Genomic DNA, 22778 nt, shown 5'->3' on the forward strand with positions numbered 1-22778 from the left:
CATGTCCCCTGTATTGGCAGGAGGATTCATATCCTCTGTGCCACCAGGGAAGTCCCACAGATATTTTTAGCAACATTGGATCCCTGGGTCATAAGTGCTGAGTAGAAAAATGTCCTGTATTGAAGTCTGGATCCTTCTGTTGCTTTAGGCCCTCCTTAACCATTGTCATTTAGTAAACATGTTGAAGCATCATATACAAATCTACAAAGGCATATTAAGCAATATATGTTTTCTTAGTGGTATGGGTGGAAAGGTGCAACTTGATCTTTACTTTCAATGTTTTCTAGACCTTTAACCACCAGAAATTTGACGGAGGTGGTAGACTTTTATAATCTTGTGGTTATTTTTTACCCTCTGGCATATATGTCATCTCAAGATATCTAACACAAAGCATATACTGTCTGTTCTTCAGGTCCTGTCAGCATGAGGTCCTCAATGAAGTAGATTAATACAATATTCTATGAGGTGTTAAGATGTTAAGTGCTTGTAAGCCAAGATTTAGCAAACTTTTTCTGTAAAAGGCCAGGTAGTAAATATTTTATATTTTACAGGCCATGTGGTCTCTCTTGTAACTACTCGACTCTGCTGGTATAGTATGAAAACAGCCATATGCAGTATGTAAAAGAATAGCTGAAACTGTCTTGCAGTAAAACTTTATTTATAAAAATAGGTGCTAGGCTGGATTTGGTCTGTGGGTCATGGTTTGCTAACCCATGCTCTAGACAAATCAGTGGCACACAGCTGATAAAACCTAGTCAGACATGACTGAAGCGACTTAGCAGCAGCAGCAGCAGCAGCAGCAGTGGCAATATGATAAATTTACTGATATCTGTATTAAGTAAAAGCAAAGTGCTTCTGATCTTCTGTTTTAGGATAGGTAAAAAAAAGTGTACAAAAGTTAGTACCTGTGTGCCAGGGAGTTAGTTGGTTTGTTCCACCTGGAGACTGCATCTGGAAAAGCATGTGCGGTTGAAACCTACAGTAATCTGTTGTCATCCTCTATGATGCACCTATTTTGGAGACAAACTAGAAAGTTAAAAAGGAGGATGATAGGATGATAGTGATGATCACCTATGCATCTTTTTAAGCAAGCCTCGGGTGGTCACACCAATCTCTGCAGTTAGCCTAGGGATTAATTTTTTGATGATATTTGGATTGAGGGAGCTCCAAGACTTCCATTGGTCTTTCCTTCTCCAGTAGTTTTAATTCCATAGGTTTAGCACTTGCTAAGAATATATGTTCATTAAAATATATACTCAGGATCCAGGAGAATTACCTTAATTTGGGGTAGGGGTTCAACTTGACCTACTAGGAAGAAGATTTTATTAGAAACTCCTTGTATTACTTAACTTCCATAAGTCTCTACTCTGATGTGTAGATTGCAATGGTATCTTGGATCACCAAATAGGAGATACTTCGAAAATGGGGAGAAATCTGGAATTTGTTATTGTTTTAAGAAAGGAGAGAAAAATCATAAGAAAGAGAAAATTTTAAAGTAATTGGCAATTGGAGATTATCATAATATTAACTTTAAATTTGTTTTTAATTCAGATCAGGCCTGCATAATATTTTCTGTATAGTCTCCCGGTTTAAATATACTTTCTTGTTTTGCAGCTGTCTTTCCTAAATGAATTTATTTTAGAATCTAATTAATAGTTATTTGATAAACATTATTTTGCAGGCCTTTTTCTCTCTTACTTTTGATATCTTTTTTCGACAGATGTTCTGCTGGGGTCAATATGTTAAATACTATGTCTTAATTTTACTTGTTTTCTTTTTTAAACATTTTATTATAGAAAAATTTAAACATATATCAAGTAAATAGAATATTATAATTAACACTTTTGTATCCATCATCCAACTGTTATATCAATATTTTGACATTCTTGTTTCATCTGTACCTCCCCTCACTACCCACTTATCCACTTGATAATTTATACAGTTCTTTCTCTTTTTCTTTTTAAATTAATTTTTTATATAATTTATAAAGGTCATTTTCCATTTACAGTTACTATAAAATATTGGCTATACTCCCCATGTTGTATAACACATTGTTGAGCCTATCTTATACCCAATAGTTTGCCACAGTTTTCTTTTTTAAGGGAAATTTGCACATACTGAAATGCACAGATATTTGCTGTATGGTTCAACAAATGGATATAACAGTTAGTGTATAAACCACACTCTGTTTCAAAATATAGATTTTACTCTTATTTACGTATGGCACGGCATGGCCAACAGATTAGGAGGTAAGAGGCTTTGCTGTGCCTTCCCCAGGAAGGAATGGGAGAGGCAGAGAAAGTACATTTAAGATTGGCTAGTTTGAATACTTGTAGTGATACCTGCCCCTGGGGTACTTCATGCAGGGGAATAGTGCCCTTTGGTATGAGAACCTTGTAGTTAGGAGTGTGGGCTCCAGATGTGGGGTTTGCTTATGAAAGCCATGCTTGCAGGTGAGTTTTTTGCCATCTCTAGCAATTAAATAGTCCTGGGAGAGGCAGTCCTTCGATGTCTGCAAGGCCCAAGATGTCAAAGCATCAAAAATACAGAGTAAAAAACCATGATAGTACATACACCTATCACAGTGTGGACCATTTCCATCTCCCTAGAAAGTTTCTTTGTGACCTTTCTCAGTCAATCTCTATCCTACTCCAGACAACCACTATTGAGATTTTTTTCACTTTAAATTAGTTTTATTTGTTCTAGAGCTTTATGTAAACAAGACTATGTAGTGTAATTCTTGTGTTCAGCCTCTTTTGCTTAATAAAATGTCATATGTGTATGTTGCATCTCTGTAGTTTGTTCCCATTGCTGAGTAGTAGTCACTGTGTGGGCATACCACAATTTGTTTATCCAGAGTGAGTAAACACTGGACATTAGCTTGTTTCCAGTTTTTGCTTATTGTAGATAAACCTGTTATAAACATTCATCTTTTGTTGCTGTGTGTTTTCATTTCTCTCAAGTAAGTATTAGGAGTCAAGTTGATAGGTCACGGGTTAGATGCATGTTTAACTCTTCATGAAACTGCCAGTTTTTTGAAGTAGTTGTGCCATTTTACATTCCCACAAGCAGTGTATGAGAGTTTTGATTGCCCTCTATCCTCACCAACATTTAATGTTGTTATTCTTTTAAATTTTATATCCTTCAAAACAAATTTATGAAACCCTAAATTTAATACACGTTTCTTAGTTTCTTTAATACCTCTGTTTTTAGCATAAGTACTTGGTGGTTAATCAGCATTTTGTCAATCTATATAATTTTCTAGACAATTTATTAGTTGCCTAAAAATGTGGCTGTATTTGGCTGTTGTCCCACAATGCAAGTAGATTTCCCAATCTCTTTCTCATACACACACACACACACACCCTCATAATCTAACAAATATTTATTGCTTTTTTCCCTCCAAAGTATTATGCTTAAATATTGTAGGGCATTTTATAAAGACAGTAACCACATGTCTGGTTTCAAGATGGGAAAAGCAAGTAAAAGTCAGTAAATAAAATACAAGGTAGAATGTGATACATGCTCTAAGATAAAAAGGAAGTAACACTTTTAGACCTTGGAAACTTGAAGGACATGCACATTTTTGACAAGTGGTAATGATAAGAAAGGGTCTTATAGTGAAAAAAAATAGTGTGCTCTTATACCTTTCAGTTAGTCTCAGTCACAATTTAGTAATAAGCTACGCTCATTTAGATAGAACTGACTTGAAATTTCTCTGCGTTTTAAAACCTGTGTCTCCAGGTGTTTTGGACATCATTGAATGACTGCAACTTCTGAACTTTGTCTTTGACTCAGCATAGACACTAATGAGGTTTGAGGTTAGAATGGGACCATCTTTTTGAATACTCACTATGACTGTTCTGGTACTCTGTTTCACCAATTATTTTTCCTTTCTCTTGATTCTTCTATTTCTTCTTCTCTGAATTTGTTGTTCTACCTATAAATTTATTAAAGTCTCCTTCCTCCACCCCATTACTGGGGAAAAATAATTGTTTTCCAATCCTGTTGTATCTGTCAAGCTGTCGTCCTGTTTTCCTCTCCTGTAACTGCAGAAGTGTTCACTTACTGCTGCTGTCTCTTAGCTTTACTAGTTATTTAACTCCTTGCAGTCTGAATTTCACCTTCAGCCACTCTTCTGAAACCATTGAATACTTTCTGAAGAGTCAGAACCATCTTTGTCAGTAAATCGAATCTGTTTTCTTTTTCAGTTCAGATTGTCTTTGGCCTGTTTACAGGCATTGTAATCCACACCTTCTTGATGGCCTCCCCTTCCTGAGCTTCTGTTGCTCCCTCCTCTTCTGTTTGTTCTATGTCTGTCTTCCCTGCCTCTTCTTCCTTTCTGTGAAGGTAGTGTTGACCAAGGATTTGCTGTTGGCTCACTTCCTTCAGTGTAATCTCATCCACACCCTTCCCATCAGATGCAGACCTCATCTGTTTTTCCAACTCACCTTTCTTGCATTCTTCAGTTGCTTATTAAACATATCTCATATCTCACCATCACTTCAAGTTTGATATGTTTAAAATGTCTCCATTCTCAATCAAACCTGGGTTTCTTCCTCTGGGTCTGCTAATAATACCCTTATCTTTCTAATACCTGCACTCCGAAGCTTGGCATTTTCCTTGATTTTTTCTTTTCTGTTTTGTTTCCCACATCTAGTTAGTTGCCAAGTCTAATAATTTTAGACTCTCTAATCTCTCTCACCTCTTTCTTCTTTTCCATTTCTACTTCACTATTCTAATTCAGGTCCTCAATTCAGTCAATATCTTACAATGACTCACTCATGAATTTCTTAATGCAGAATTGTAGAAAAGCATGGGCTTTTCAGACCCAACTGCTGATTGTGAAGATGGCACTTACTAGCCATCTTAGAGCAAATTATTTAACCTTAATTTGTAGGTGAGAAAATTCAAACACAAAGAATTTAGTCATTCCTACCTTACGAAGTACACTGTTTTGAAGGATAAATGGGACTGTGTATCCCTAGTGAGAAGGCACTAAGGAAATATTATGTATCTCTCTATACCTTTAATTTCTTTACAACCCATTTACAGGTTAATATTATTTAAGAACAGCTTTTATCATAAATCTTGCTCTTCCATGTTTCCCTGTTGTTGAGTTTGTTCATAATTTTTAGCCTCATATTTCAGACTGTTAATTTGTTTTAGCCTCCCTTTCTGATCTGATTTCTTCCTACTTTTATAAACATCTTTTTGAGCAAAACAAAACCAGTAGCAATGCCCAATAGCAAAGTGGTTAAGAGCATGAATTCTAGAGTCAGGCTGTGTGTGTGCCCAGTCACTCAGTCATGTCTCTTTGCAATCCCATGGACTGTAGCCTGCCAGGCTTCTCTTTCCATGGAATTTTCCAGGCAAGAATATTAGAGTGGGTTGCCATTTCCTACTCCGGGGAATCTTCTCAACCCAAGAGTCAAACCCAGGTCTCTTGCATCTCCTGCATTGGCAGGCTGATTCTTTACCACTGTGCCACCTGGGAAGACCCACCTAAATTTAAATGTCAGTTCCTTTACTCAGTTTGGGCAAATTTCTCAATCTCCCTAAACCATAGTTTCCTGTTAGAAAAAACTTCGACAACTATAGTGTGTACTGCACTGAATTCTTGGAAGGATAGAATGAGATTGTATATATGAAGCACTTGGTGCCTGGTACATTGAGAGCAGCCACTATTAGAAGGATTAGAAGTAGTGGCAGTGGTTTTTGTTGATGCTGTTATTATTTGCTTCTCCCATTTTCATCTCCAGGCTCCTCATGTTCTTTTCTGTGTGTGGAGTACAGTTCTTCCCATTTGTACGTGTCTAAGTTTTAACCATCTTTAAAGACCTATCTTGGTTTTCTTACCACTCCCGTGTCATCTTTCTTCTTCAAAATTCCCTAACTCTTAATTTAGAATGCTTATTACTTCCATGAGCTTATCTGTCCATTTTGCTGTGAAAGACTAGAAGTGCCTTGTGGGCAGATTGGGTAATTTATTTTTTTAATCCTGTAAAGCACAGCATCTTACACAGAATCATGCCCCAAAATGTATGCTGAATAAATATATTAGTTCACTATAACCGATAGCCCTTTTGTTCCAAGGGATTTGCTCTTATTTCTTTAGGAATTTTTTTAAACTTTCCATTAATCATTGGCACATTAAAATTTTAATTTTCATGTGAAAATGCAGTTATTGGGCTCAAGGAGACTAATTTTAAAAAAAGCATCATAGCAGAAGTCAGTAATAGCTAAACAAATAAAAAGTGACCCGATAGTGTTATTTTGAATTAAACAAAACTATTATTTTCTATATTACCTCTCATTTCTTCACTTCTTACTGTTCTAAACCTGCTTTATACCTAATAGTACCTATCATGGTGCCAAATTAAAATGTGAAGTAAGCATTTGTGGATAATAATTCATCTAAAATCTGTTTTATAAAATAAAAAATATGTAATATAATTCATTGAAATGTGATTAAATATCTCGTTCAATTCATTAAAATGAGAAAGTGTCCTTACAAAGTGTCAGCCTCACATTCTGTGCAGGTGGAGTTTTTCTTAGTAAGCGTTCCCACAGGTCTTGGGAAGGGGTTGGGGTGGGAGTGGGGGAATCTCCACTTGAGAATTTTCTTTCTTGTGGTGATTTGGCGCCTTTCCAGCCTGTCCTTCAACATAATCTGTGCCTTGTCCTTGTTAAAGGAGGCTTGTCATTTGCTTTAATGCCTTTAAAAATGTTTCTAGTTATTTGAAATAATTTTTAAGTCATATACTATCATTATAAAGAGAGTGCTCCAAGGGCCTAAGAGGCAAGTGTTAGAAACTTGGTAAATATTATTTATTTCTTAAATAGGTATTGATCAACACATTAAAATGGTAATATTTTTTCATTAAAGAATGGCCATTCCTTACTTGACCACAAAAGGCTATGGTTCTTAATTACAGTATAGATTACTATTTGATTTTTTTGTAAGATAAACTTGTATACTTGCAGAGAAGGCAATGGCACCCCACTCCAGTACTCTTGCCTGGAAAATCCCATGGGCATTAGAAGTATTATTTCTGTAATCTGTTTAGTTATCAGGTAGCTTTGTAGCTTTGTGAGGTCCTTGCTAAGGATTTCTTTTTCACTTGGAGGTCAGATCCCCCTTACTACCCAGAGGAAGTGGAGAAGGATGGAGGGAGGGATGCAGAGTAGGACTAATTGTTAGACCATTGGATAGATTCTTAAAAGTTGTGTGATTTTTTCCCTAGTGATAGAAAATCTGGTACCAATACTTTACAAAGAAATTTAATTTTTGCTTTCATATTAATCCCAAGCCTTCCCTGGTGGCTCAGAGGATAAAGCATCTGCCTGCAATGCAGGAGAGAGACCCGGGTTCGATCTCTGGGTTGGGAAGATCCCCTGGAGAAGGAAATGGCAACCCACTCCAGTATTCTTGTCTGGAGAATCCCATGGACAGAGGAGCCTGGTGGGCTCCAGTCCACGGGGTCTCAAAGAGTCGGACACGACTGAGTGACTTCAAAGAAATTAACTGGGAGAACAAGCAATTAGCTTTGGCACAGAAGAAATTTAAGAAAATATATCCTATATTTGGATTCCTACTGAATTTGAGGAATAACTTTTTTCGTGACACATGGGTTTTTGTGTTTTTATGAATTATTTAGGGATGCTTTTCTGCTGTAATTGTTGAATATAAGTTGCAAAGATTTAAGCCTTTATATTAATGTTCTACCTCATTAGCTTCATTGTTAGGGCTTTTACACTTCAATGATTTAAAATAAAATGATCTAAATATAGTTCTGTTGTCCTCTTTTTCCCTCTCTCTCCCTTTTGAGGTCTAGATGATTATGTATTTAATTTTGTGTTTTCATTTAGACTCTATAGTTAATTTTGTTAACTGCAGAATGATGAAGGGAAGCTCTTGTATATCTAAATGTGTTACACTGTAAAGCCCCGATGGATAAGGCATGTGTTTATAAAATAAACTGGTCACTTCATCAACTGTTGTTTTATCTTCAAGTGGTCTTCAGAGACCAGGAGCTTCATAACTGTAAGAGTCCATTCTATTATAGAGTTCAGATCAGTGGTTATAGATGAGCTTTCACATATATCCTGTGGTATTTATAGCCCTGGGACCCAAATAAGGAAGAGCTTTTCTTAAAAGCAAGCTATGTTTATCCTTTAAAATGTCTCCTAAGCATTTTCAGAAAAAATAGGAATTATGCAGTGAATTTCTGAGCAAAGTCACCTTTGCAAATATTTGCAGCTAAAAAAATATACATATTTGCAGCTACTTGTAAATGGTAGACATATTTAGGCAATAAGATTTTTTTCCTATATGGTTTACTGGCAAATGTGAGAACTCCTTAGCACTATGTACCCCAAATGCAAATTAGGTGTCTTTGTTAAAAATGTAGAAAAAAAGTTAACTTGAGTTCAAGGGAATGAAGCTGTCATGTCAGACATTTTGCATTTAAAAAAGTATTTAATTTGTAAGGTATATTATTAAATAATTTTATGAAGATTCACCAATATTTGATCCATATAAATTGGGCAGTGAATTTCATTTTATATAAGTATAGGTATTGATGTGAGATATTGATGTTCATTTCTGATCATTTCTTTTATTTTTCAGCTCACCAGAGACTGGAACCAGCAACTCTTTCAGGGATTGTGGCATTTATCCTTAGTCTTTTATGTGCTGCTCTGAATTTAATTCGAGGCTTTCATGCCATAGAAAGTCTCCTGCAGGTACTGTGCTATTTCTGCAATTTCAGGTGACTGTGCTTTTTGATTCCACTTGTTACACAATTGATTTAGATTGATTTGGTCATTAGTACAACTTACTGTGCTCAGATTTTGTATCCTTTATACTACTCTAGTTTCCTCTCCTCTTAAAAACACTACTCTAGTTGGCTTCTTTGACTTAACTAACACATATTTATTTATTATCTGCTCTGCAGGAGGCACTGTTTAGAGGTGTTCTGGGGAAACCAAGATATGTGTGACAAGGGCCTTGCAGTCTCAGGCCCTGGAATTGAATTGGGAGGCAGAGAAGTCCACAAATAAATGACAAGTACAGAGAGTTTGAAAGAGGAGTCAGGGTACGAGAAGGAATCTCTGAGGGGGCAGTGAGCAGGACCTGGAAGGACCTGAGTAGACAGAGATAAGTGGAAGAAAGAGGAGAGCACTCATAGGCAGGCTTTCGTCCTGCTTTGGGGTTTCCTCCCTAGTTATCTGCCCTTTTTTTCTTTTTTATTGATGGCTGCCTCTGAAATCGCTAATTTTTTCAGATATTGCCAACTATTTTGTTTTCCAGAGGAGTTTCTCCCAGAGACTATAGCTATCAGAACATACTTTTTCTCTTACTCTTTTTGTAAACTTTTGAAACTTCCTTTCTTGAAGTTACACACATCTCCCCTTTTCTTTTCCCTGTTTTTACTCATATTCTCTGAAGTTTTTGACACTTACACATTGTAAATTAGTTCTCTCTCTCTCTCTTTTTTTTTTTTGGCCAGTATTATGCTAAAAATATCATTTGTAAGAACCCAGTCAAGGGACTTTATATTGTTTTAAAGTTGCTGTTAGTTTGGGGAATACGCAAGAGAGTGGCATCTTGAGTACCCTCTGAAAGTCCTCAGCCATATGAAGCCAAGAGCAGAGGACATCACAGCTTTCAGGCAGCCGAGCTGTCCCTCCAGTGGGATTGGGGGTCTTCTTATGACTTCCTGGTTCCTCTCCTGAACATCCTGGGCCTGCAGGTAAAGCCCCTGTTCCCTTTCAGGCACAGGGCAGCTGGCTGCTGTCTCTTGGCATTCCTGCCCTGGTTGCTTAGCTGTTTAGCTTTATTTTAGTAGGGCATCAATTTCAAGCCACTTAAACAACCTGCCAAAAAGAAACAAAGGCAATTTGGAGGCTGCTGACTGGAAAAAGCTAATAAATAAGATCTTCTCTTGCCTTTAAAAAAAACACACACAAAAAAACTTGATATAGTGGAAAGAACAGTCGTATAGAAGTGTGAGAGCTGATTTTTGTTTGTGGATGAGCGAGAGAGAGGGTTGACTCCAGCTGAGCTACTGATTAGCTCTGTGACCTTGAATTGCTCACCTTAACTTTCTGGTTCCTCAGTTTCATTTCTTATAAAATGAAGGAGACTGGAGACTTTCCTGGTAGTCCAGTGGTTAAGACTCCATGCTTCCAATGCAGGGGAAATGGGTTCAATCCCCAGTAGGGGAATTAAGGTTTCCACATGCAGCACAACCGAAAAAAAAAAGGCAAAATACATCCAAATAAATCTACCATGTTTAAAAAAAAAAAGTGAATGGTGAATGGATAAACAGATTTCAGCAAACTATACGATGGAATATTATTCAGTAATAAAAAGAAGTGAGTTATCAAGCTACAAAAACACATGGCTAATCCTTAAGTTCATATTGCTTAATGAAAGAAGCCAGTTTGAAAAAAAAACTATATACTAAGTGATTTCAACTATATGACATTTTGAAAAGGCAAAACTTTATAAAGAGAATAAGTGAAAAGATTTGGAGGGATGGAGGAAGGGAGCATGAGGTTTTTAGGGCAGTGAAAAAATTCTTACTATAATAGTGGTTATGTCATTATAGTACACATATAGTGTTAGTTGCTCAGTCGTGTCTGACTCATTTGCGACTCCAAGCCCACCAGGCTGCTCTGTCCATGGAATTCTCCAGGCAAGAATACTAGAGTGGGTAGCCATTCTCTTCTCCAGGGAATCTTCCCAACCCCGGGATCGAACCTGGGTCTCCCGCATTGCAAGCAGATTCTTTACTGTCTGAGCTGCCAGGGAAGCCCTATGTCATTATACATTTGTCAAAACCAGTAGAATGTACAACACAAAGAGTGGGCCCTGATGTAAACCATGGACTTCAGTTAGTAATAGTATGTCACTGTTGGTTCATCAGTTGCAATGTTAGTGCATGATGCTAATGATAGAGGAAACTGAGTAAGGGAAAGGGTGGATACATGGGAACTCGCTGTACCATCTGCTTAAATTTTCTGTAAACCTGAAGCTGCTCTAAAGATAGCAGTCTGTTCATATGTACACACACCTCCCCCCCACCACCAGATTCTAGCAAAGAATGGAGGCACATTCTCCGGACTTTGATATTTCATTAAGTGTGGCTCTACACACTTGGCCAGCTCTTAAGAAATGGTGGATGGGGCTTTCTTTTCTAACAGTGGCAGTGTTCCCCTTCACATGGGCCAGGTAGGGACACCAGAGCCCTAGCCAGAATGGAGCCTGGGTTCAGGAGTCTGATTTGTATTTCATAGTCGGATGTACAAATTTTTGCTGTCTGAGAACTATGGCCATTTTGAGAAAGCCACTGAGAGACAGAACAGGTTCTCTGACATTGTACCCACCAGTCTCTCTCAGCTTGGCCCCCAGCTTCCCTCATCAAGATGTCCTGGGAAATAACTGTGATTTGCATTAATTTGCACAAGGAAAGTCTGGAAAGATAAGAAACTAATAAATGTAGTGGGAACTGGATAGATAGGAAGCAGAGTAGGATTGGGAATCTTCACAATATATATCTTAATTTTTACTTTTTGAACCATATAAATATATGACATTCAGATTTTAAATGCTAAAAATTAATATTTATTAGCACTTATGTAATCTGGAAAACACTTGTCTTAATCCAAATTAATAGGTAGATTTTCAAGAAACAGAAATTTCAGGCAGAGTAAAGGTATATATTTTCATAAAGAGTAAGAGGAAGCTGAGCATTTTCCCTACATTTTTTGAAGCTTCTTATTGTCTCTTAGAGTCTACAATTTCCCGAGGAGCTTCAGGGTTTTTTTGTTTTAAACAGTTCCTTAAAACTGTGGTGGTGGGGTATGAAAGCAGCATGGGGTGAATTATGAATGGGGAAAAAGTTATAGTGGTCTTTTATAGTTTGGGATGCTTATATCTTTGAAGATATGTCTTTCTGATGGTTGATATGGAATTCTTTTTCACTGTCGTCCTAGACTAAATTCACCCCAATAACATTGCTTTCTCACTTGACCCAGGGAACTGTAAATTGTTCCGTGTGGGGATATTAGCTATCTGGAGGCCAGGGACACCTGGTTATGTTACTCTCTTAGCATTGTTTTAAGTCTTTGTTCTGCCATAACCCAAATACACTCATCAACAGTTGAGGTTCCTAAAACTGATGCTTTAAGAGAGGACTGAGGAAACAAAAGAGTACAAAGTTGGGGGAATGTAATCTACAGGTACTTTGTCACTCATTGGTAGTTTTAAGGCATTTTCCAGCAAATTTTGATCCTCTCACCTAAATGAGAATTACTGCTTTTGGAAATTCACTGTACCAAAAGTAGAGATTCCCATTGTTCCAGTTATTGGGGTTTTTACATCTGTATAGAGAGAATGTTCTGGTAAGTGACTAGAGCTTGGAAATATGTTTCCTTGTCTTGTTATGAAACTAATGAAGGAGTGCTGTGTAGTGTTGGATTCCATGTAGCGTTGGATTCCACGTAGTGTTGGATTCCTGAAAGATGGAATGGATAATAGGCTAACAAATGGAGAAAAATGTGATTGCAGAGAGCACTGTGATAAACTTAGAGCTCTTAGCAGGTTGAGTTTAGGCATGCAAACTAGATTAATTTCAACAGTATGTCCTTTATAGCTTGAATTAACCTGAAAGGAAATATATACAAAATTAGGGACCTGAGTTTTCCCTCTTTTACTCTTCCCTCAGCATCTCTTTTATCATTGTTTGTGACTTGTGTTCGTTAAAATGTTCTTTTTATTCTCATTAAAGCCACTGAATTTAAGACATACTTCTTAGCCTTTTCTCTGTGCTTTGTGTTTGCTGTAGATAATTTTTGATCAGTAAAGTAGATCTTTTTGAGGTGGTCCACTGTGTAGACTTGAGTGCAAAATCTCGAACATGGGTCTTAAACCTTTATCTGTTCTGAACTTACCTGTATCTAATCACAGCCCACTGATATAGACTTAGTCATATGGCCACACCTGTCTGCAAGAGGAGCTGGACATGAAGCTCAGCAGCAATGCCCCCAGTTCAAATGCAAGGATGCTAAAGGAAAAAAAAAAAAAACAAACAAAAAACATATAGTTATCACAGGACTGGAAATAGTCAGTTTTCATTCCAATCCCTAAGAAAGGCAGTGCCAAAGAATGCTCAGACTATAGCACAATTGCACTCATCTCACATGCTAGTTGGAGAAGGAAATGGCACCCCACTCCAGTACTCTTGCCTGGGAAATCCCATGGACGGAGGAGCCTGGTAGGCTGCAGTCCATGGGGTCGCTAAGATTCGGACACGACTGAGTGACTTCACTTTCACTTTTCACTTTCATGCATTGAAGAAAGAAATGGCAACCCACTCCAGTGTTCTTGCCTGGAGAATCCCAGGGACGGAGGAGCCTGGTGGGCTGCCGTCTATGGGGTCGCACAAAGTCGGAGACGACTGGAGCAACTTAGCAGCAGCAGATCGTGGTAGTAACAGAGGAAGTGGAAAAACAGTACCTAGATTAAGTGGCCTCAGCATTTCTTTAATACTTGATTTAAGAGCAAAGGGTTTATTTGGGGGCCATATTTTTAGATCTAGCTGAAAATGTATAGTATGTGTCCTGAATGTGAGCAATATATTGATATTAATTTCAAATTTGATTTTTTAAGGCTGTGAATTCTAAATACTGTCCTTAAGTATTAAAACTGATTGCCACATTTATCTTCTAGTATGTAACTTGGTGCCTGAGGCAATTTAAATTTGAGAACCCACAGGAATTAACATTCCTATGTAGTTAATGTCGTTTGAAGGTTCAGCACAAGTTTGTTTCTTCTGGATTAATAACTGATTCTTAGGGTGATAACAAGTGATTTATTACAATGCCCAGTAGTGAAGTTTTTCTTTGGTATCTAAGTTCAGACTGGGGAGGTTTAGGATGAGTACAGCTTTTTTTCAAGTTGGTAAATTTGATTTGGTATTCACAGTAACGTGTAAATTAGATTATTTTCACTTATTTCCATACTTTGTTCTGAGTTTAGAGATGTTATTGTGAATTGACACCTCACAAATGCATAAGCTTTTATCAGATTGGGCTTATTTTTCCTGTGTTCTTTTAAGGATTAGCCTTGGAACGATGATCTTAATTAGACTGATGCCAACCAGAAGTAATTCACATGTGGTGCACTAGGAAAAAAAGACGAGTATTCTGATACAGAAGTAGAAATGCTGACCCGGAAGTCAGAATACCTGGGTCACATTTGCTAATAGCAAACTTTGTGACCTTGGATGGGTTATTTTACCTTCTTGGATATCATTTTTCTATTTTGCAAGAGGAAAGTTTTAGACTACAGAGGCTCAAGGATCACTTCATTACTACGGCTCTGGTTCTGAAATTGTTTGTTCAGTTCAGTTGCTGAGTCATGTCTGACGTTTGTAATGGATACTATAACTAAAAGTCAGCTTGCTTTTATTCCTGGAGTTCTTTATTTCCCATAGATTTGTTACTACCTTTTAAACAAATTATGTACCTATTAAAGCTCAATGGAAGTTTTTATTTCTTTAGTAGCATTATATCTTGGAGAAGGCAATGGCACCCCACTCCAGTACTCTTGCCTGGAAAATCCCATGGATGGAGGAGCCTGATGGGCTGCTGTCTATGGGGTCACACAGAGTTGGACACAACTGAAGCGACTTGGCAGCAGCAGCAGCAGCATTATATCTATGTTAAGATGCAATGATTGCTTTCTTCAAAAAAATAAATGCATTTTTCATGTGTTCTGTGCCTAAAGAGTTGGAAGGAAAAATATAAAGAAGAAAAGAAAAATCCCCCAATTTTCTCTTGTTTTATTAATATCTACCATATATATACACACACATATCATACCATTATGTAACTTTGTGTCCTTTTTTTCACTGAAGTTTAAAAAGTGAATGTTTCTCAATTATTATAGACATTTAAATAGTATCATTCTAATACATTTTGTGGCTATCATAGCAAGCTTCTGCTTACCTTGACATCCTTATTTTAAAAAATTCTTTCCCTTTATTAATTATTTTTCAAGCAGTATATTGGTACCCTAGCAGCCTCTGAAGGTGGATGTGATTTTTAAAATTTTGAACTCTTTACTTCAGCCCTTTCTTCCCCACCTCACCCTTAATCCCATCTACTGTCCACCCTGCCCCCACTGACTCCCACTTTCGTCCCTCTCTAAACCTCTGCCCCATGTTTCCCCATCCTGTAGCTATCCATCTGTTTTTCATATGCTCCCTCTCTACTGGCTCTGTTCTCTCAGCTCATAAGTATGCTATAGCCTGCTGATCTTTAAAACAAACACCCCTAAAAAACTTCTTGATGTATGTTCCCTTCTAATATTTTGAAAGCATAGACTATACTTGTGCCCCTATTCCCTTACCTCTATTCTCTTGGTTTACCATGATCCCTTTCTGCCCTTATAATTCTTTCAGTGACCATTAAGTTCACCAGTGTCCTTTGGGTCACCAGATATTGCAGCCACTTTAGAAGCCTTGTTTTATGTGTCCTCTCTGTCTCATCACACATGTTGTTCAGTGCTTGCTTTTGAAAATAATTCATTGTTTGAATTAAAAAATAATGTTTATTTTAGAAAACTTAGAACCAAATAAAATAGATTACTGTTAATAGTTCGATGTTTTACTTTATTCTTGACTTAATCTCATCCCTTCATTGCCATGAAACAGTTTTTCCTATTGTATTTTTTTCCCTTTCTCTTCTTGTTGTTCAGTTTATCTGGTAAATTTCGTCCTCCACCTGTCCTTTAAATTGTAGGGTTTGTGTCATGTGCTTGGCTTTATAGTCTTTAAAGTCTACATCTTCTTGGATATTTTCATAATGACTTTTTAAAAAGTTAATGCATGTATCCTACAGATATCAACAGTCATGCATACACAAGTAAAACATGTACATGGCAAATTTCAGAGCCTGTAATTTTCATAATAGGCAATTCTCTTCCTATTTCTCCTCCCCAGAGTCAACCACCAGTATATCCTTCTAGAAAGACTCTGTGCATATGTTAGTGAAATGAAGTGAAAGTCGCCCAGTTGTGTCCGACCCTTTGTGACCCCATGGACTATACAGTCCATGGAGTTCTCTAGACCAGAATACTAGAGTGGGTAGCTGTTCCCTTCTCCAGGGGATCTTCCCAACCCAGGAACTGAACCCAGGTCTCCTGCATTGCAGGTGGTTTCTTTACCAGTGAGCCACCAGGGGAGCCCACATATGTTAATAAATATGTATTTATATTTTTACTTATATATTCTTTTAAAATTATTCCTTTGTAAATGGAAGTATACTATTCATATTGATTTGAATCTTTTTCCATCTAACTATGTAAATCATTTCATAGCAGTATATAGAGATTCTTGTTAGTGACCGAAAAGCATTTTTTTTTTCATTTGTATCCCTGTTTCCCCCCAACACAGCATTTTATTTTGACAGAATTCAAACTTACAGAAAGGTTTTAAAAAGCAATACAATTAACAGCTGCTAAACCATTCAATGTCACAGTAATCCAAGTCTTTGCCCAACCAGTAATGCTGAAGAAGCTGAAGTTGAACGGTTCTATGAAGACCTTCTGGAACTAACACCCAGAAGAGCTGTCCTTTTCATTATAGGGGACTAGAATGCAAAAGTAGGAAGTCAAGAAACACCTGGAGTAACAGGCAAATTTGTCCTTGGAGTACAGAATGAAGCAGGGCAAAGGCTAACAGAGTTTTGACAAGAGAACACACTTGTCATAGCAAACACCCTCTTCCAACAACACAAGAAAAGACTACCATGGACATCAGCAGATAGTCAATATAGAAATCATATTGATTATATTCTTTGCAGCCAAAGATGTAGAAGCTCTATACAGTCAGCAAAAACAAGACCGGGAGCTGACTGTGGCTCAGATCATGAACTCCTTATTGCCAAATTCAGACTTAAATTGAAGAAAGTAGGGAAAACCACTAGGCCATTCAGGTATGACGTAAATCAAATGTGTTACGATTATACAGTGGAAGTGACAAATAGATTCAAGGGTTTAGATCTGATAGACAGTGCCTGAAGAACTCTGGACGGAGGTTCATGACATTGTACAGGAGGCAGTGATCAAGACCATCTCCAAGAGAAAGAAATGCAAAAAGGCAAAATGGTTGCCTGAGAAAACCTTACAAACAGCTGAGAAAAGAAGAGAAGCTAAAGGCAAAGGAGAAAAGGAAAGATATACCCATTCGAATGCAGACTTCCAACAAATAGCAAGGAGAGATAAGTGATCAATGCAAAGAAATAGAGGAAAACAATAGAATGGGAAAGACGAGATCTCTTCAAGAAAATGAGAGATACCGGAGCACAATAAAGGAAAGAAATGTTATAGACCTAACACAGGCAGAAGATATTAAGAAGAGGTGGCAAGAATACACAGAATTATACGAAAAAGATCTTCATGACCCAGATAACCATGATGGTGTGATCACTCACCTAGAGCCAGACTTCCTGGAATGAGAAGTCAAGTGGGCCTTAGGAAGCATCACTACGAATAAACCTAGTGGAGGTGATGGAATTCCAGCTGAGCTATTTCAAATCCTAAAAGAAGATGCTGTGAAAGTGCTACACTCAATATGCCAGCAAATTTGGAAAACTCAGCAGTGGCCACAGGACTGGAAAAGGTCAGTTTTCATTCCAGTCCCAAAGAAAGGCAATGCCAAAGAATGTTCAAGCTACCGCACAATCGCACTCATCTCTCATGCTAGCCAAGTAATGCTCAAAATCTTCCAAGCCAGGCTCCAAGTAGTACTTGAACCGTGAACTTCCAGATGTTCAAGCTGGATTTAGAAAAGGCAGAGGAACCAGAGATCAAATTGCCAACATCCGCTGGATCATGGAAAAAGCAAGAGAGTTCCAGAAAAACATCTACCTCTGCTTTATTGACTACTCCAAAACCTTTGACTGTGTGGATGACAACAAACTGGAAAATTCTGAAAGAGATGGGAATACCAGACCACCTGACCTGCCTCCTGAAAAATCTGTATGCAGGTCAAGAAGCAACAGTTAGAACTGGACATGGAACAACAGACTGGTTCCAAATCAGGAAAGGATTATGTCAAAGCTGCATATTGTCACCCTGCTTATTTAACTTATATGTAGAGTACATCATGAGAAATGCCAGGCTGGATGAAGCATAAGCTGGAATCAAGATTGCCGTGAAAAATATCAATAACCTCAGATATGCAGATGACACCACCTTTATGGCAGAAAGCAAAGAAGAACTAAAGAGCCTCTTGATGAAAGTGAAAGAGGAGAGTGAAAAAGTTGGCTTAATGCTCAACATTCAGAAAACTAAGATCATGGCATCTGGTCCCATCACTTCATGGCAAATAGGTGGGAAAACAATGGAAACAATGAGAGACTTTATTTTGGGGGGTTCCAAAAAATTTTGGGGGGCTCACTGCAGATGGTGACTGCAGTCATGAAATTAAAAGACACTTGCTCCTTGAAAGTAAAGCTATGAAATTAAAAGATGCTTACTCCTTGGAAGAAAAGCTATGACCAACCTAGACAGCATATTAAAAAGCAGAGACATTACTTTGCCAGCTAAGATCTGTCTAGTCAAAGCTATGGTTTTCCCAGTAGTCATGTATGGATGTGAGAGTTGGACTATATAGAAAACTGAGCGCTGAAGAATTGATGCTTTTAAACTGTAGTGTTGACTCCTGGGACTCCCTTGGACAGCAAGTAGATCCAACCAGTCCATCATGAAGGAAATCAGTCCTGAATATTCATCGAAAGGACCGATGCTAAAGCTGAAGCTCCAGTACTTTGGCCATGTGATGTGAAGTACTGACTCATTGGAAGAGTCCTTGATGCTGGGAAAGATTGAAAGTGGGAGGAGAAGGGGACAACAGAGGATGAGATGGTTGGATGGCATCACCGACTTGATGGACATGAGTTTGAGTAAGCTCTGGAAGTTGTTGATGAACAGGGAAGACTGGCATGCTGCAGTCCATGGGGTTACAAAGATTCGGACACAACTGAGTGACTGAACTGAACTGTTACATACCTACCATTCTTTCTTCCGTTCTCTCTTTATTTACTTTTTTTCTGAATCATTGGAAAGTAAATTTTCAGAATTATGACAGATTTATTCCAAAATTATTCAATATGTCTGTCTTTAGGACTAGAACATTCTCCTGCATAATCACAATACCTTTATTAAACCAAAGAAACTGAAGACCAATGTAGTATTAGCTAATTATAAAATGTTTTCAGATTTCACAATTCATATTTGATCCCAAATATCCTTTATATTTATATTTTTTCCTCTCTCTAGTCTATCAGCCAGTCAAGAAATATATTTTGCATTTCGTTGTCATATTCCTTTATTTCATTTAACTACTATGTAAATATTTGACTACTAAACTAGATCTCTAGGTTAAACTCTTCCCTGAAGCTGACTTAAATGGCTACTGAACTTATTTTTTGGATATCTCACGAGCAACTCCAAAATACCTGAGTCCAGAATGAACTCATTTTTTCTTCTCTCAAGCGCATTTTTCCTCCTATATTCCCGGCTTAGTGTTTGTATATGCTTAGTCTCTCAGTCGTGTCCGACTCTTTGTAACCCATGGACTGACTGTAGCCTGCCAGGCTCCTCTGTCCATGGGGATTCACTAGGCAAGCATACTGGAGTGGGTTGCTATGCCCTCCTCCAGGGGATCTTCCCAACCCAGGAATCAAACCCAGGTCTCCCACATTGCAGCATCTGAACAACCAGCAAAGGCCAACTTAGTGTATGTATCATTCAAATGTTGCCTAAATAGGAGACCTTGGAGTCATCCTATCCTCTTAAAACTGTACAGGCTACTCCGTTTGCCTGGAATTCTTGTCCTACCTTGTCTACTGGTTTATCCTTCAAGATGCAAATTAAGCTGTACTTTCTGTGACAAACCTTCCCTGATCCTGTTTTTCTCCAGAATTAAATGTGTCTCCAGTATGCTACGTTAGTACCCTATACATACACCTATCCCGTCAGTTACCACTTCGGATGTAAATTGTTACTTTCTATATCTGCCTTCCTAATTAGAGTTGAGCTTCCTCATTTTGTGTTGACTTGTTTTCTATCCTTGGTTGCATAACAGAGTACTTGGGCCATCAGTGTTTAATGAATGACTATTTCTTGAATGGAAGAATATGTTTATAAATATTCTCTTTACTAAGTGGAAATAAAGATTTTCCAAAGCACAACTCAATTTGGCATTCATTTGTTGAATTCTCACTTTGTGCAGTTTCTTGCAAGTAATAACATTTATTTTCTTCCTTGAAGGAAGGTTAGGATCTCACTGAGAAGACAAGGCTAGTAAATTAGAGATGTAAACAATATTGAAAGGTAACCCTAATTATCTGATGAATGATGCACATAGTGACCTCCGGGAAGGGAAAATTAGTGAATGCTTTTGAAGACTTACTGTGCCAGTTACTGCTCTTTGTGTTTCCCAGTATTATTGATATTTCACTCTCTACAACTTTTATTTTCAAAAAAGGGAGTTGGAGTTAAATATTAATAATAGTATCCATGGTCACACAGCTGGCTAATAAGTAAAGATCTGAACCCAGTTCTGATCTACTCCAGAAACATGCTGTTAAGTGTTCCAAAGGCAATTAGGAGAGTTATAAAGTGATACTGTAGATTTAGGGAAAATATCATATTTGATTTTAAGACAATAATGAAATGATTATATAGCCCCACAGTTAAAGGTTATGTAATGATTACAAATTAAGTGGTTGAGAAATATTTAGTATCTTGAGAACATGTTTTATGATACAGTGTGAAGTACTAAAAAGTACATAAAAGTATGATTCCATTTTTTCAATGTACATATACTTTTGTACAGAAAGGATTAGAAGGAAGTACATAAATGGTTAGTGGTAATTCTCCTAAAATTGTGATATTATGTACTATGTGAGTTTCTTCTTTGTAACGTTTTGTATCAGATTCTCTACAATGAATATGAACTTTTATAATCAAAAAAGATCATTGAAAGGAAGAAGAAAAAACAATGAAGCAGAACTTATTTAAAAGTCTTAGAATTATTAAAGTAGAAGGGCTTTTTCTTGACCTTCCTTGTCTCTGGTATAGAACTGGTCTAACCATCCCAGACAGATTAATGGTTTCTATTTTAAGATCCTCTCACTAGGGTAAGCCATTTTCTTTCTGCCTTACAGGCACTTCTGTTGTCCAGTAGCGAATGGAAAAGGAATGTCTGCTTTATGTTATTTCAAGAACTCATGGTCATGAGAGACACTCCCATGTCTTCTGAAAATTTTTATTGTCTATAGAGATTTTTTTTTCTAAAATAAAGGCCACATTTAATGTTCCTACCTAGAAGAAAAGAAATGCGATGCTGCTGCTTGGGCTTTATGTTCTACTCCATCAAAAGACTTGAGAAATACAGATATTTAAAAGGAGCCGAAAAGGAGTAGGAAAAAATGGGTTTTTGCATGTCTCCATCAGTTTTCTTTTAAAAGAAATACTCTTATGCATAATCTATCTCTCTTTTTCCTCTGAGTGGTTTTAGCATAATACATGTGACTGAATTTCCTCATTGGGATTTAGCACACTCTAGTGGACAGTAGCTTTTCAATTTTAGGTGTCTTTTTAAAAAAATGTTAATCATGTCAAATGACTTCATTGGACAGTTCCGTGATCTGCTAGTTCTAGATGTAAACTATCAGTATTTATTTGAGTCAAATAGTAATCCCAATAAGCAGGCCTAGCTTTATAGGCTGCTGGGGTATTGTATATTTTCATATGGTTTCTTTAGTGGAAAGGAGAGACACATGAGGCACGTTTAATGTTACACGGAAACTTGTTTCCATTGGCTTTCATCTTCTCTTGGGTAAGATATAATTGATGGGGGAGCCCAGACCTAGAGGAACACTGGTAGGCTTCCCCTACCTCACACTCCCAGGTTTTATGTTTCTCTTTTAGGACTCTTTTTTTTATATGCCACTTTTGAAAATTTTGACCATTTGTGCATAAAGGTCATATCCTATCCCAATGGATTGTTTTTGGAAATGGGCTTCCACAGAGAGTAACTTTTAATTTTATTTTTGCAGAGTGATGGTGAGGACTTTAATTACATTGTTGCATTTTTTCTTGGAACAGCAGCCTGCCTTTACCAGGTAGGTTCTCTCTCATTTTTAAGAAATACCTTCCTGTCATTGCTCATTTCAGGTGTCATTTCTAATTAACTTCTTGGGCACTTAAAATAAAATAATGTCTGAGTTCTTTACCTCGTTTTTCAGTTTGAGCCTCTGTAAGCTTTGTGACCCTTTTGAATGAACATAGATCCCAGTGAATTCAGTATTAGCCCTTTTCCTGTGCTGGGGCTTCATTGGCAGCAGGTCATCAGCCTGTGGCAGTAAGGGCTACTTCTAGATATTCTGGTGACTTATTATTCTACTTGCAGGCTCTGCTTTTACTCCAGGTTGAGAATTTTGTATTTTTGAGACGGTCTGTGAAGAGGGAACAGCAAAAGCATGATTTTAGGATATTTAATTTAGCAGTGATGAATAGAGTAGATTGTCAGAGCAGAGAGACTACAAGTAAGGCTATTAGTTTTGAGGCAGAAGGTAATGAAAGCCTAAGTTATGGTAATGGCAGTGAAAAGTGAAAGTGAAAGTCGCTCGCTTGTTTCTGGCTCTTTGCGACCACATGGACTGCACAGTCCATGGAATTCTCCAGGCCAGAA

The 22778-nt window shown here is 37.5% G+C and overlaps 1 protein-coding gene across 2 annotated transcripts in view; it reads left to right on the plus strand.

Moving 5' to 3' along the window:
* The window catches only part of SEC22A (SEC22 homolog A, vesicle trafficking protein), an 86907-nt gene that overhangs the window by 53680 nt on the left and 10449 nt on the right, over positions 1-22778 (plus strand). For both annotated transcript variants that reach the window (XM_069555863.1, XM_069555855.1), the window contains 2 exons: positions 8633-8748; positions 22144-22209. In XM_069555863.1, the coding sequence (XP_069411964.1) occupies positions 8633-8748; positions 22144-22209 (182 nt within the window). The remainder of the gene's footprint in view (positions 1-8632; positions 8749-22143; positions 22210-22778) is intronic.

The sequence above is a fragment of the Ovis canadensis genome, chromosome 1, assembly GCF_042477335.2.
Source record: "Ovis canadensis isolate MfBH-ARS-UI-01 breed Bighorn chromosome 1, ARS-UI_OviCan_v2, whole genome shotgun sequence".
Lineage (NCBI taxonomy): Eukaryota > Metazoa > Chordata > Mammalia > Artiodactyla > Bovidae > Ovis > Ovis canadensis.